Source organism: Cyanistes caeruleus, chromosome Z, assembly GCF_971803275.1.
Source record: "Cyanistes caeruleus chromosome Z, bCyaCae1.hap1.1, whole genome shotgun sequence".
Classification (NCBI taxonomy): Eukaryota; Metazoa; Chordata; class Aves; order Passeriformes; family Paridae; genus Cyanistes; species Cyanistes caeruleus.
The window spans coordinates 53704559-53718272 of record NC_141732.1 but is presented as its reverse complement, the minus strand read 5'-3'; the positions used below and the strand labels follow the sequence as shown (position 1 = coordinate 53718272).

The window sequence follows — 13714 nt, the reverse complement described above, 5'->3', positions numbered from 1 at the left end:
CCTGAGTTAGAGGTGATTTTTGTCTTCTTCTATGAACGCCTCATTGCTTTGGGACCCGTGTTTCCACAAGTCCTATGGAGATGAATTCCACATCCTAATGATGTGTTGTGTAGGGACATAATTGAATTTTGTTTGTTTTCACCTACACTCTAATAATTTCATTTGATGCCATATACTTGTCTTATGGGAGTGAGAGAGAAAGAGAATAATACCCTATTTCTCAGAGCAATCCTGACTTTATGGATCTGATCTTTACTCCACTTTAAATGTCCATCGCTTTTGTGTGTTTTATGCACAGTATTAGTACATGGAAGGTACTTGTTCCACCAGGAAACATACAAGTAATTCAAGATGTTTCTGGTTCTAATTGAGGCATTTTTCAGACTAAGATGTGTTTTTCTGTATAAATTAAATTAAATATTAATTTAATATACAAGGGATCATTGCTAGTGCATTTTGCACCTCAAGAGATGGAATGCACATTTTGATGCCATGTGGCTTATTAACAATTCCACCTTTTTAATGCCTAAAATGTGTATTTTTGCAAGCTATTTGCTAGTAATGGCTCATTAACAACCCACTAGTTACTTCTGAACCTACCAAGGTTATATTATATAGGCTTGAGTAGTACTTCCACATGTTAACTGGCAAATAGAAAAGTTAATAGAATAGTACTATTATAACATATGAGTTTCCAGTGCTGTTGATTTCCTCACTTGTCACACTGATCCTACTAATATCTTTACTTGTCTCTTCCTTTCTCTACCGTATATTTTTTTTTTGCACATGGAAAACTTTTTTAGCACTGGAATTCAGCAGCTGTAGAAGTATTGTGAAATACGGTGAATATATCCACCTCAATGTCTCTGCATGGAAAGAGAAATTTGTTCTGCCACAAACCCTTTGTTGTGCTCTGTAGTTGAAAAGAAAACAGGGAAGCGTGGCCTTCCACTGTCCATACTGTAGTTCCATATCAGTTTTCAAACTTTGTTATGTTGCAAGGGTTTGTTGTTCCTCTGCCAAGTGGCAGCATGTTTTTAAGGCCTGTATGTCACATTTTGGTCTGGATAAAAATCAGTAGTGCTGGAGTATCATATTCTGTTAAGTGACTTGTTTAGTACAAGTTTGTACTTCAGCCCTTTAACAAGGAGAAGCTAGCAGAAGACAGGCCTTTCCATTTTCCAAGTTTGGGCCAGAATATTGAAGATACTGGGCTAGGTGCTCTTCTGGCTGAAGACATGACTGTTAGAATGACAGAAGGTACAATGCAGACTCTGCTGCTGCATCCTACAGTCTATTATTACGAAGGGAACCAGCTGTGTAGCAGACCTCAGGGGCCTGAGAGGTCATCCTTCCAACATTTTGTAAGGCCATGCCACAGCAGTGGAATTACTGCTCTAACAGACAAGTGACATGACTTGCAGTTTTGCATGTCCTGTACAAAGTCATTTCTCATGAAAATTACTCCAGGCATTTTCAAATATATGTGGGTAAAATTTTGTTTCTTGTTTTACAAGACTATTTTATTTTAATTGAAAAATTACCCAAATGTGCACTGGGAAGAAGACAGCACTGCATGAGCTAGAGTACCTTGTTTTTACTAAAAGGATTTTATAAACAACTGAATGGTTTATCTGACAACATTTTTGTTCCATAGGGATCGATTCAGAACAATGGTGAACGTCTTGGGAGACGCCTTTGGTACAGGAGTAGTGGAGAAGCTCTCAAAAAAGGAGCTGGAGCAGATGGATGTCACCTCTGAGGTCAACATAGTCAATCCTTTTGCCTTGGAAACAGGAATACTTGATAATGATGAAACACAGGCCAAGAAATCTTACATCAATGGAGGCTTTGCAATAGATAAATCTGACACCATATCCTTCACACAGACATCCCAGTTCTAAAGCCAGTAGCTTTCAGATAAAACAGGAGCACTAGGGGACATGTCCATATGCAATATCTCAAAAAGCTTAAAGAAAATTGAGAATTAATTACATCTCACTTACATTTGATTTACCACACAGACTTTGACTCTCCTTACCAGTTTTTCCCCTTCTCATTATCTCCCTCAACAGTTTGAACTCACCATTGTTAGTCCTTACTGATAGGTTGAAGAAAAAGACCATTGTAAAATACTTCTCGCTTTTTTTTTTTTTTTTTTTAGAATATATACTATTCCTGAGGCTGTGAAATGCCTCTCTGGAATCAGCATGCTCATAAATGGATTATTAGCTGTGACAGCCAAATGTGTTTTACTCAGGAGTAGCACAGAATTTCACACATTACCACATCACAAAGCACCTGTAAGAAATTCTTGCCTTCTAAACAGGTTGCATGGTACTTGACAACTCCTGTAACTTGATCATTTGCCAAAATGCTAATTTCTGCAGCTGAGGGGATACTACTTGCGTGATTCAGGATAAAACAGACCAGAAGGGCCTTGTAATAAGTACATTTTACTGTGAATAGGGTTTAGTTTTTCTTCAATTGTGAAATAATTAGTCACTGAAAGATGTCCAGTATTTATGTAGCTAAGTTTCCCCTTACCTTTCATGTGAATGCCAGCTGCCTTTCATGGCCTTGAGACGTGAAATAAATTGCTCTGAGCTTGCTCTTCTGGCATTTGAAGAGCTTTTGTAAAATGATACTTTATCTATTTAGGTCAACTTTGGTGGCCTCCTCATACATTTCCATCAGAAACAGAAATAAGTCAATTTTCTGGTTTCCACCTTTGATTTAAACAAAATATTAGTCAGCCCAAAAGTAAGCAGAGGTCATGAAGATGAAAGTGCAGAGTGCAAATTTTAAATGTTTCTTCCTCGCAATAAAAGCAGGTGTGTATATATATATATATATACATATATCAAGAGTATAGGAATGAGACCTTTCTCATAGAAAGAAGCCGCTCTCACTAAACTTCTTACACAGACTGGTTGTTTTTTTGGCTCCTTGGTTTAGTTTGTCAGTTGAACATGCAAGTTTATAGCTGCAACACCACTACAGTGCCAACCTGTCAGCTAAACTGTATCTTATGAACCATTTCTGGACCTAGAAAATCATGTCCTCAGGTGGCTTGCTGTAAGATAAGAAGCACCAAGAACTATCTCATTAAAAATCTCCATTTTCTATTACATTTTATACAAGATTTCCATGGTGCAAAAATCACTCTCTCAAGGGAGGAGTTGCTGTAACAATTTTCTGTTCTGTCTTGCACACTGAAGTAGTTAGCCATTTTATATATAAATTAAACTGAAATTCGTATACAGTTATTTCTTTGTGAATAAGCTTGTGGCAAGCATAAAACCACATTCATATGCTAACAAAAAAACCCTCCAAGTACCTGCAGTGCTATATACTCGATTCAGTCCTACACTTTTGTATTTAAACAAACCAGAAGTGTGCCAAAGAGAACTGATGAAGAAGAAAATATTTACTGTAGATTTTGATAAATTGCACCTTAAATTAATGAGACATAAGACTGTATTAAAATTTAACATCATAAACTATATGAAAACGTTAATCTAAGTATTGGTAAATTTATACAATATAAAGAAAATTTACAGATTGAGTAAATCAATCTTTTACCTTTGCAGAAATAGTATGAGACAGTCTTTATTTGTGCAGCTTTGCTTGTGGGAGGAAAAAACCTACCAGTTTCCATGACTAGCCTATAATCTATGCCTTGTCTTTAACTCGCTTTTTAAGTCACCCTTTTATGATCACCTTATTATGTAGTCACCCTGTTAATGATGTATGGTGAACGGTGTTCCTAATGTGTTATAAATAAAAAAATAATTTCTCTCATCACTCTTGTTTTAGCCTACTGTCATCTCCTTAAGAGTTTCTTTTAGCTATAACAAGAAAACCAGACCCCATTGAATTCAGGATTTATGTTATTGTCTGTAGTGATTTAGCTGTCGTTTTGGCAAGAATTATGCTCTTCCTCCAATAAAATAGATGCTTAAGAGCAGAGTGCTGAGATTGCAAGAAACCCCTCTAACTACAAATTATCTGTATTCAGAGTATGCTATTATTGAACACACACTTTGAGGGGTACTGTTTACCTATAACTTATTTCTCTGTATCAGATTCAGCTGAGCAGGTGTTGATGATACTGTTTTGGCATCTACTCACAACCAAGAGTCCAAACCATATGCTGAAGTTCCTCTTAAGTCAAAGGATGCTTTTCTTGACACAGTATTGCAAGTATGCAGCTTGTATATATGTGGAAACACTCTGCTTGAGCAATGTCTCCTCTTTTCCGTAGTCTGGAAGATTTGGAAAGTGGTGGAGAATCTCTGTTAGAAAGGCATGTGCAGATTCTGGCCCTTTCCACCATGTTTTATGTTCTTGTAGGGCTGGATTGGACTCTGCAGTTTGAATAGTGTTTGTGACTTAAATTTAATTTAACCTGGAGGACCAGGTTACCCATACACTCATCCCTGCTGAAATACTCGGGAACTTTTAGTTGACTCTTTATCTGAACAAAGAGAGCACTTGCACATAAACATACACAGGTCTGTCAACAGGCACAGATCAGCTATATCAGCTCCACAAGATCTAAAATTGCATAAAAAGCATCATGACACATGCAAGTCACTTGTTCTTTAACATTCCCTGATACGAACAGAAACTGACTAGTGGTGCATAAGCAGGGAGGAGGCAGCCAATGGACTCCTGTGCTGGGACACCATGGGATCTGTGCCCTCATCCTGCCACCACTACACAAATCCCTTCTTCATCACTTGCCCCTCACTGGGTCAAAGTCTTCAGGGTGCCTAGTTACCCATGTGACCTGTTCCAGACCCATGGGGACCCTGAGCCCCATCTGAGGGTGCTGCTCCTAGATGGAGACCTCCAGTGGAGATGGGCACTTCCTGGGGACAAGGACCTCTGGGCACTGGTAGAGGATCCTGTGAGGTCAGGGACCTTCATACTCTCGGAGATATATCATTGAAAGTCATGGATGGGTGACATCCGTGCACTGAGGTGGTCTGTTCCCAGCTCCATGACCATGACTCCCCCCAAAGGCACCTGCTGTATTAAGGTCAGGGCCAGGGTGTTAGAATCACTCACAGGTTTCTCACCAGAGGAGAGGTGATTTATTTAAAATTTGAGCTGTAAATCCTGATTACGTCAAAGCAGATCTTAAACGCAGCTGCCTTCCCATCGCATGTCACCAGTGGCACAGGGACTAGTGGTAGCTCTGTGACTGAATGTATTGGAAGCACTAGGGTGGGGGAGCTGGGCTGGCTGTGCATGGTAGGGCATGCTTGCTTGGCAGCCTGGGAGGGCATTCTCATTGCATTTTGTCAGTGGGCACTGGTAGCACTGAGATGGGTTATACTGGGAGTCCTAGTGTAGGAGTACTGGCAGCACTAGGATGAGCATACTGTGACCACTGGGCCATACTGGGATGGGAGGCACAGGGGGCAATAGGAGCAGTGTGCTTAGGGGAGTGGTTCAGGGCCTGGATGTGCTAAGGCAGGCATTTTGGGGGGAGTATTTGGGGTCCATGGTGGATGTTTGGTGGGCCATGGACTGGTTTTGGGAGCTATATTGGGGGCTTATGGGTCATGGGGCAAAGGCTGCCCCACAGAGTGGCTGACCCCCTCTATATCTGAGCAGTGGAGGTGAAGGAGATTTGGGAGTTCAAGGTGCTACTGGAGTGGTAGTCCCCTCAGGATGACAGCAACTCCAAGGGCACCCACTATAACATGCAGAAGGTGATTGGGAAGCCCCCATCCAGTGTGCCCCAACTTCCTCCTTTCAGAACCCCCCAGTGATAACTGGGTCCTCTCCTGGTTATGAGGAAACAGCCTGGATGCCAGTGTTTCACTTCTGGCCTTGGGAGGAACCCCAGACACATAGGTCTTCTTCTATGTGGGCTGTGGGGACCCACCCAGACATCTGCATCCCATCATGGTCCGGGGGGGAGGGGGGCTGCATCTGGGTCCCCTCCAGAGGCCTTCTGGGTATCTGTGTCCCCTCAGGGAGGGCACACTAAAATCTGGATCTTTTGGGGGAGCTTCCCAGATATATGTACCCTCCTGGTTGTGGTGGGCACCCTGGGGGTTCTGTGTTTTGGGGTGCCACCTATCCTCTGTCTCTGAGAGCCCAAAGGGGGAGCAGGTGTGGACAACACCAGCTCTCTTTGCAGCCCCCACATCCAGCTGCCTGCATCTTTCCAGGATTTTAAGACTGTCCTAGGGGGCTCCCTAACTCAGGACATACATCCATGTGTGTGGGTGTCCAGGCCTGCCACCAAAGCCACTTGAGTTCCAGCATGACCCCTGCTCAGCCCCATGGCTCAAAGCACCATGGCAGCCTATCACTGCCCTCAACTGTGCTGTACCGGGGCAGCCCGAGGGCGGCGACACTTGAGGGGACAGAGGGGGTTGGGGTACCCCAAATGCTGTCCCCCCCAGTGCAGCATGGAAAATGTGGATGAAGATCAAGGGGAGCAAGGGAATTTTGGGGTTCCTAACCACGTGTTCCCCCAATCCAAGGCGGGTGGATGAGGAACATGGGGCAGGACCCCTTCAGCCAGGGGTCCCTGGCCCACCACAGCAGCAAACATGGGACTCGATGATGTGTAAAAAGTCCCTTCCAAAGCGGTCCCTTCCACGATTCCGCGACAACCGGCTGCCAGGGCCAGCTGTTACCTGGCAACCAGAGCCACCACAGACACAGGCACGTGCGGCCGGGGCTCAGGAAGGCAGAGGAAGAGGAGGAAGGAGGCTGCTGGCTGCCCACATTCCTAGCTGCAGCTTCCTCCCGAGCACAGGACAGCCGCTGTGTTTTCGGGCAGGGCGGCAGCCATGGCTTCGGTCAGCCTCTCACAGCTGCTGGATGACGCTATCGGGACGCCCGAGGTCAATGTCAATTTAGAGGCGCTCCGCAAATTGCTGAAGGTCATTCTGGGACACCTGAGCCTGCTGGGCCTGCAGGACGTGATCCCCCAGGAGGGGGCCCAGGAGGCCGCGCCCGTCCCGGGGCAGGGCCCCGGCGCACAGGAGGGCACAGGACGGCCGTCCCAGCAGCCGCCCTGGAGCGGCCCTCCTGGCACCTCCGCGGCTGCCGGCATGGGACAGATGGAGAAGACTGAAGCCGAAGTGAGTAGCATCTCCAAGGTAGAGGCTTTTCCCACCCCCCAAGACGCCCCTTCCTCTGGGGTCTCTGCCCTTATACCAAGGTTTGGTTGAAGCCCAAGCTCGGAGCAGCATGTTGACTTTCATAGTAGGAAAGGGAGGGAGATCTGGGGAGAAAATCTGGGGCTGAAGCACTTCTCTGGATGCTTCCCATGTTGGGTCTTTTCCTGCTGACCCAGAGTGTGCCATTGCTCCCCGGGACAGGGGTGGGAGTCAATGGGGAGTTGCTTGCTTGGGGCTCACGCCCACCACCCGTCTCTCCCAGGAGCCCCACACGGAGATGGCTAAGTCCAACATGGAAGAGGAAATCCAGAGGATCAAGGAGGCACTTGACCAGGTGAGCTGCCACCACCAGCATGTTACAGGTCTGAGACTGTAAGAGACTGTGCCAGTGACCTCTGTGCACCAGAGGTTCAGCTGCATCTGGCCGTGCCAGATGAATGGAGAGTGCCACCCACAGTGCCCAGCATCTGGCTGTGCCCCACAGATGTGGTGCAGCAAAGATCCTCCAGGTTCCCAGGGAGCCTGCCCTGAGGTGCATTTCCCCCCACCCCCCTCTCCTAGACCACAGATCTCTGCAAGGATCTCCATAAGGAGATCAATGAGATGAAGGCCACACAGTCCCGCATGGGAGAAAGCATCCGGATGATCCAGGAGGCACTTGGCCAGGTGAGCTGCTGCCTTTGAGAGGGAACTGGGCCCTTCCTGCCCCTCAAGATGTTGCTCTGCTGCCCCTGCCCTGTTACCGTGGGTGTAACCCAGTGTGAAGGGCACTCGGAGGGAAGAGTGGGAAGGGTGTCCTGTGAGGGAAGCATGGGAACTCAGCCTTACCCACTTCAGAGGCCCCTACCTCTGACTGAAGATCAGTCTGGTAGTAGAGGTCACTCCCTGCCTCAGGCAAAGAGATACTGAGGCACTTTGAACTAAACAGCCCTGAAAAAAGGGAAAATGGGTGCCAAGAAGGAAAGAAGATAAAGATTTACCAGTGTTTGGCAGCCACGGCCCATCCAGGGTCTCTGGCTCGGGCCCAAGCTCAGTTGTGGATGCTCCCAGGTCCTGACTGCAGTCCATCTTCTCATCCCACTCCAGGATGCTGCCAGCCTCCTCCACGGCCAGCCTGCTCCTGCCAAGCCCCACACTTCGGACATGGGCAAGCTGGGTACCCAGAGCACCACACCTGGGATGCAGACAGGGATCCCCAGTGCCCAAAGTGGCACCACTGGGACACAGCCTTGTTCCCAAGCAGGTCATCCAGCTATGGAGAGCATCACTAGAGACCTGTCTGAGCTCCAGCACCAGATGTCCTCCCTGCAGCACCTGGCCAAAGACCTGCAGGATGAGAAGGAGAAGGTGAGCCCATAGCAATCCCATTGCAAGGATGCCAGGAGGAGTTGGCAAGGAGGAGGCAGGCAAAGGAGAGCATGGGGTCCATGCCCTGACTCTGCCACTTCCACTCCTCCCAGATCAGACAACTGGAGGCTGCTTTTGGAAATCTGGGTGTGACTGCAGCCGAGTGCAAAGTGGATGGCACCAGCCAGATCCCTGTACAGCTGGAGTAAGAGGATGGGGAGAGGATTTTGTATCCTACGGGGTTGCAGGGAATCTGGGAGGTATGGGGGTTGGAAATCCAGGAGCACTGGATTTGGGGAGCAAAGCTCACTTCCTGAGTGGCCTTGTGGAGGCTCAGCTTGCCTGTACCCCCATCTTGTTGTCTAGGTCTGCACTGCAGGAGATTAAGCAGGAGCAGAAGGAGCTGAGAGAGGAGCAGAAGATTGCCAAGGCCACACTGATGCAGCTGGTCACAGTTGACCAGCTTCAGGAGCGGGTGAGGTTTGGAAGCAGCACTCCAGCTGTTGTCCTGAATGGCAGGCTGCTCCTTGTGGGGTTCCTGGCCACATTCCCTGCCTGATCAGGGCCATCTGGTCACCAGGTTCTTCTGGCTGCATCCATTCTATCTCAAAATCAATTCCTTCCTCCCTTTCTGCAGCTGAAACAGCTGAGGGCCACGATGGGGAGTGCAGGGAAGCAGCTGGGAGAGTCACAGGCAGTGTGTCCTGAACACAGCGCGGAGACCAAGCTTGTGAGGAAGCTCCTACACCGCTGTGAAAGGCTTCAGGAGCAGGTGGACTCCATGGTGCCACAGCAGGTGCTGAGGTCACTGCCACAGAATACCCAGGTGGGCAGCTGGCAACGTGGGGTCTTGGGACACTGTGTCAGGACCTTATGTCTGGTTGTGCTCACTGGAATGTACAGCTGCCCCTTGCTAGCCCCGATTTGGTTTGGATGGGTTGGCAGTATGGCAGGAAATTAAAGCCTTGGTAGGAATGTCTGGCTAGCACTGAGGGCTCATGGCTGATGGCCAAGTAACCCAGATCTGTCCCTGAGGGCAGCCAGACACCCCTTGCATGACACCATCTTGTCATCTCTCCCTGGAACAGGATGATGAACTGCTAAAGAGCATTCAGGCCACCGTTGTGCGGGTGGAAGGGGACTGCGAGCAGCTCAGCTATGTCACGGGGAGCCTCCGGGATGACCATCGCCAGCATCAGAAAGATATTGAGGTTGGTGGCTGACCCCCCACAGGGTCAGAGTGTCTGCCATGCACACTGGAGCTGGAGACTGCCAGAGGTCTGATCCCCTGCCCACCTGCTCGTAGCCCTCTGTTGGTTCATAGGCCCTTTCCCAAAGAGCAGGGAACAATGGCTGGCTGGAGCACAGCTCTGACCCTGCTGTGGTGTCATGAGATGCTTTCTGTATTGGAAGGCTCTGTTCCGGTCCCTGGAGGGTCTCGAGAAGAAAGCAGACAAGGAGGACCTGATGCTGCTGGTATGGTCTTGAGAGGTCCATCTTCAGGCCAAGGAATCTTAGGGATCTTGGGCAGGGTGACAAATGCCCTTTGCCCTTTGGGTGCTTAGTGACAAAACTGGCCTGGATGTGGAAGGGGGAGGGTGTGAGTACTTCAAGACTGGCTGCAGATCCCTTGCCAGATCCGTCTATCTCCCTCTTTAAATCCCTTTGACCCCATTGGGGTGATGGGGTTAGCAGGCCACACAGCCCTGACAAGGGCACAATGGCCCTGTAGGAACAATTCTACCCCTGTCCCCAATACGTGCTGGCCCTGCCTCTCGTACCTCTGCCTTGTCCCCACCGCTCTGCTGCATTTTGTCCTGCTAGAAAGTGGACAAAGCTGCCCTGGGCAGCAAAGTCAGTTGCGCCCATTTTGATGCAAGCATGGAGCATCTGGAGGAGAGGATGCGAGAGCTGCTGAGACGGGTGTTAGGCCAGGAGCAGCGCTGGCAGGAGGCCCAGCAGCGGTTCAGTGATGCCCTGGACTCCAAGGTGAGGTGTGCCTTATCCTCACGGTATGAAACTGGCTACTTGTGGGCTTTGCAGCCTGAGGCAGCATCTCTCTGAGGTTTCCCCCTCTGCTGGCTTTTCCCTGGGGATTACCATGTTCCATTCTGGAGCAGGTGTGCATCTGTCCACAGCTGGATCGCCTGGAGCTGGGACCTTTCCAGAAGCAGCTGGAGGAAAACTGGGCAAGGATCATCAAGGATCTCAAGGACGAGTTGTCAGTAGAGATTGACGACGCTGCTGGAATTAAGCAGTGAGTGCAATGGGATGGTATTGCCTTTGGCAACAGCACTGTCCTCATTCCTTCCTGGATGGTACCCTGGCATTGGAGCAATGTAGCCAACAAACTGCAGGGATGCTGACAAAGCAGCTACACCTTCTTCACCCATCAGTACTAGGTTCCCCACACTAAAGGAGGCACAAGAATGGGCAGCCATCCAGAACTGGGATGTGGATGCAGAGGTTCAAGGATGGAAGACATTCCCCTGGGAACTGGGCTGCAACACATGGTTCCACTGGCCTCAGTCATGACCTGTCCTCCTTAGCAAGGCACAGGGGATTTGTGAGCACAGACAAGGCAATGACACCAGGGGAAGGACTTTTTTGGATGTGTGGGTGCCTGCACCTTTCCCCTCAAATCCCTGACTGCTCTGAGCAGCCATGGGCCACAGCCACAATTCAGCAGTGCCAGTGCTGCCAAGGCAAGCTCGTCTCCTTGTCCCCTTGGATGGGAGGAAAACCAGGCTCAACATGCCACAGTTCCCTCTGCAAACATTGAGGCTCCTTGCAGCAGCGACATGCCTGACATCTGCTGCTGCCTGTGAGCTGCTGGCTGTGTGCACTAGAGCCCTGTCAGGCGCTCACCCAGCCCTTTCTCCCTCAGGCAGCTGCTGGTCCCGTACAAGTGCCTGTCCTGCGACCGGCAGCTCAACGTGCAGGTGCCTGGCCTGTGAGTAGCACCTGGCACCGGTATATCAGGGGGCTGTGGGGGTGGGGTGGGGTGAGGGGGATGGGTGCTAGTGGTGCCCTGCTGTCTCAGGCACAGGGGTCAGAGTGTTTGTCTGGAGGGTCTGACTCTGCTGACCCCCCTCTGAAGCCATGTCTTTCAGATGTGGAGTGGGAATCCCTCCAGGAACACCTCCCTGAGGGCAGCAAGCAGAGGGATGCTGTGGGTTTTGGTGTTCTGCCCCAAATTGGGGTGGCTTGTTTGTTCCTTGTCACCCACCCACGGCTCCTGCCCCTCCCAGGCACATTGACACACTGCCACTCTGCCCATCGATGCCCAGCAGCCATGCTGTACGCTCTGCTACCATCACCGCAGAGGAGCAAGCACAACACCATGGTCACAGGTAGGGGACATAGGGACCCATCACTGGCCTCTGGGATGCTGGATAGTCCTGCCTTGGCAAAGGAGATCTCTTCTCTGAATGTGGACAGAGTGGATCAGGGGGCCTGGGTAGGGCAGGGGAGCAGAGGAGGCCAGCTGTACTTGCCCCAGGTCTCTAGGCTTTTAAAGCCCCTACTGCACTGCTCCATCAGCCCTTGGTCTCAGCAGCACTGAAGTCACACATTGTCAGCTGTATCTGGTCTCAGCCAGACCTTAGGATTGGTGGGGATTCAGCAGAGTGGGACAGGCATGGGTTTCCTGTAGCAGTTGTAGGGGAGTCAGCAGGGACATGTGTCAGTAGGGAGCACCCTCTGCCCCACTCCCTGGTACAGCAGGATGAAGCCCAGGTCACTACAGTTCTGGACAATGAGTATCTCCATGCCCCATCCCTCAGGAAGCTGGTCACTAGCAAGTTCCACAAGTCACAGAGCTGCAGGGGTCATGACATATCCAGTGCACCGGTCAAGGATGTCCTACACCTCTCCAAAAAGGTAGGGATGGTCAAGGGAAGAACATCGGGGAGGAATGAGGCTGGGAGAGAGATGCTGAGCATCTGGAGGGACCCGTGCCTCAGTTTCCTCAATGAGAGATGGGTGAGGAGGGTTGCTTGGGGATGCTGAATTTGGCCCCACATGGCAGCCAGCCATTCTCTTCTTCCTAGCCTGGCCTGACTGAGCTGCTGGGCACAGATGACCGCATGGATTTGGGCCAGGAGCACAGGCCTGAGGTGGCAAAGAAGGCCAAGGATTAGCTGGGTATGGTCTGTCAGGACAGCCGTGGTGGGGGGAGGGAGCACCAGCTGTTTGCTGGTGATGGGTGAGCAGGGCTCTGCCTGCACACCTGGGCAGGTGCAGGAAAGGTCTGGGGTCTGGGATCTGGGGCAGGTGAGGAGGGGTGGAAGCAGGATAGAGCGGGGTGGCTGGTGGATGGGACAACTGGTCCTTGAGTGTGTTCAAGATGGAGTGGAGCGTGGAGATGGCCAAGGCCAATGTAGGAAAACAGCCCATATATTGGAGGAAAGGGGCCAGTACCTGGTCCCTGAGAGTCTCTGGCCATGCAGTTGCCCCTGGGAGTCAGGGTGCTTATCTCTGTCCTTCACCCCCAGGCCCCACCACCTTAGCAGAGCACCAGCCAGTCTCAGACCTCAACCACTGATCTTGGGCACTGCAGCATTTGCTGCAAATCCAGTCCCCCTGGATGGAGCCAGTAGCCAGGCAGCTGTCTGGGACTGGATGCTCAAAGCCCAGGAAGAAAAGACTGGGACAGCTACCCAAAGGGATTTCTTTTCAAGTTAATAAAAAAATTAACCCGCTGTGTTTGGGATATTTCAAGCAAGACTGATTTCAAAACTAAGCCCCTGCTTCAGAGATGCCACCCTAGAGCTGGACAAGTGCCACAGGGAAGGGTGAAGTTTTGGTGGGGAGAGGTACAGGAGAGCTTGGGGTGAGCCCCCAGACTGGTCATGTGGGTAGGTGGGGGGTTCCCGGAGCCAGGTGAAGGGGGCAGGGTTGCCCCTAACCCATGGGCTGTGGAGGTGCAAGAGGTGTAATCCCTGGGTAGTCCCCACCCATGCTGCTGGCACCCCTGAACTGAACTGCTCTATGGCAAGGCTGCAGCAGCACCATGCATCTTCAGGGAGCTCGAGGTGAGCCAGAGCAGCATTGCTCCCTCTCCCACATCAGGCTCAGGGCGGGGTTTAATATAATTTAAAAGCATCATCATCAGGCCCTGGGAACATAGCAAACCTATGGGAGCCTTGCAGGGGATGCTCAGCTCCCTTTGGAGTGTGCAGCAGTGATGCCATTGTCACTGCTGTCCTCAC

At 50.2% G+C, this 13714-nt stretch overlaps 2 protein-coding genes across 9 annotated transcripts in view; both read left to right on the top strand.

Moving 5' to 3' along the window:
- The window catches only part of SLC1A1 (solute carrier family 1 member 1), a 47110-nt gene extending 43306 nt beyond the window's left edge, over positions 1–3804 (top strand). Inside the window, exon 12 of the mRNA XM_086867922.1 lies at positions 1658–3804. Within this exon, the coding sequence (XP_086724048.1) occupies positions 1658–1904 (247 nt within the window). The 3' untranslated portion in view covers positions 1905–3804. The remainder of the gene's footprint in view (positions 1–1657) is intronic.
- A 72-nt stretch (positions 3805–3876) lies between these two features.
- On the top strand, positions 3877–13204 carry LOC111940664 (glutamine-rich protein 2-like). Of its 8 annotated transcripts, none has more exons than XM_086867919.1 (17): positions 3877–7115; positions 7417–7488; positions 7716–7820; positions 8241–8301; positions 8398–8501; positions 8615–8706; positions 8868–8976; positions 9139–9327; positions 9590–9712; positions 9915–9977; positions 10326–10490; positions 10640–10758; positions 11389–11454; positions 11753–11854; positions 12287–12383; positions 12554–12647; positions 12998–13204. In XM_086867919.1, the coding sequence occupies exons 1-16, from the start codon at positions 6822–6824 to the stop codon at positions 12641–12643; spliced, it is 1851 nt and encodes a 616-aa protein (XP_086724045.1). In that variant the 5' UTR covers positions 3877–6821; the 3' UTR covers positions 12644–12647; positions 12998–13204. The 8 variants fall into 8 exon arrangements, with proteins under 8 accessions (XP_086724045.1, XP_086724042.1, XP_086724044.1 ...); XM_086867916.1 differs by having other exon boundaries at positions 10622–10758; XM_086867918.1 differs by having other exon boundaries at positions 8241–8310.
- The last annotated feature ends 510 nt before the right edge of the window (positions 13205–13714 follow it).

What these genes read in the sequence shown, in the direction of transcription:
- LOC111940664 (XM_023943471.2), top strand. Translation starts at nt 6,822, where the DNA reads ATGGCTTCGGTCAGCCTCTCACAGCTGCTGGATGACGCTATCGGGACG. An exon ending in TTGACCAGCTTCAGGAGCGG is followed by an intron (nt 8,977 to 9,138) that starts GTGAGGTTTGGA and finishes CCCTTTCTGCAG; the next exon opens with CTGAAACAGCTGAGGGCCAC. An exon ending in AACGTGCAGGTGCCTGGCCT is followed by an intron (nt 11,455 to 11,752) that starts GTGAGTAGCACC and finishes TGCCCCTCCCAG; the next exon opens with GCACATTGACACACTGCCAC.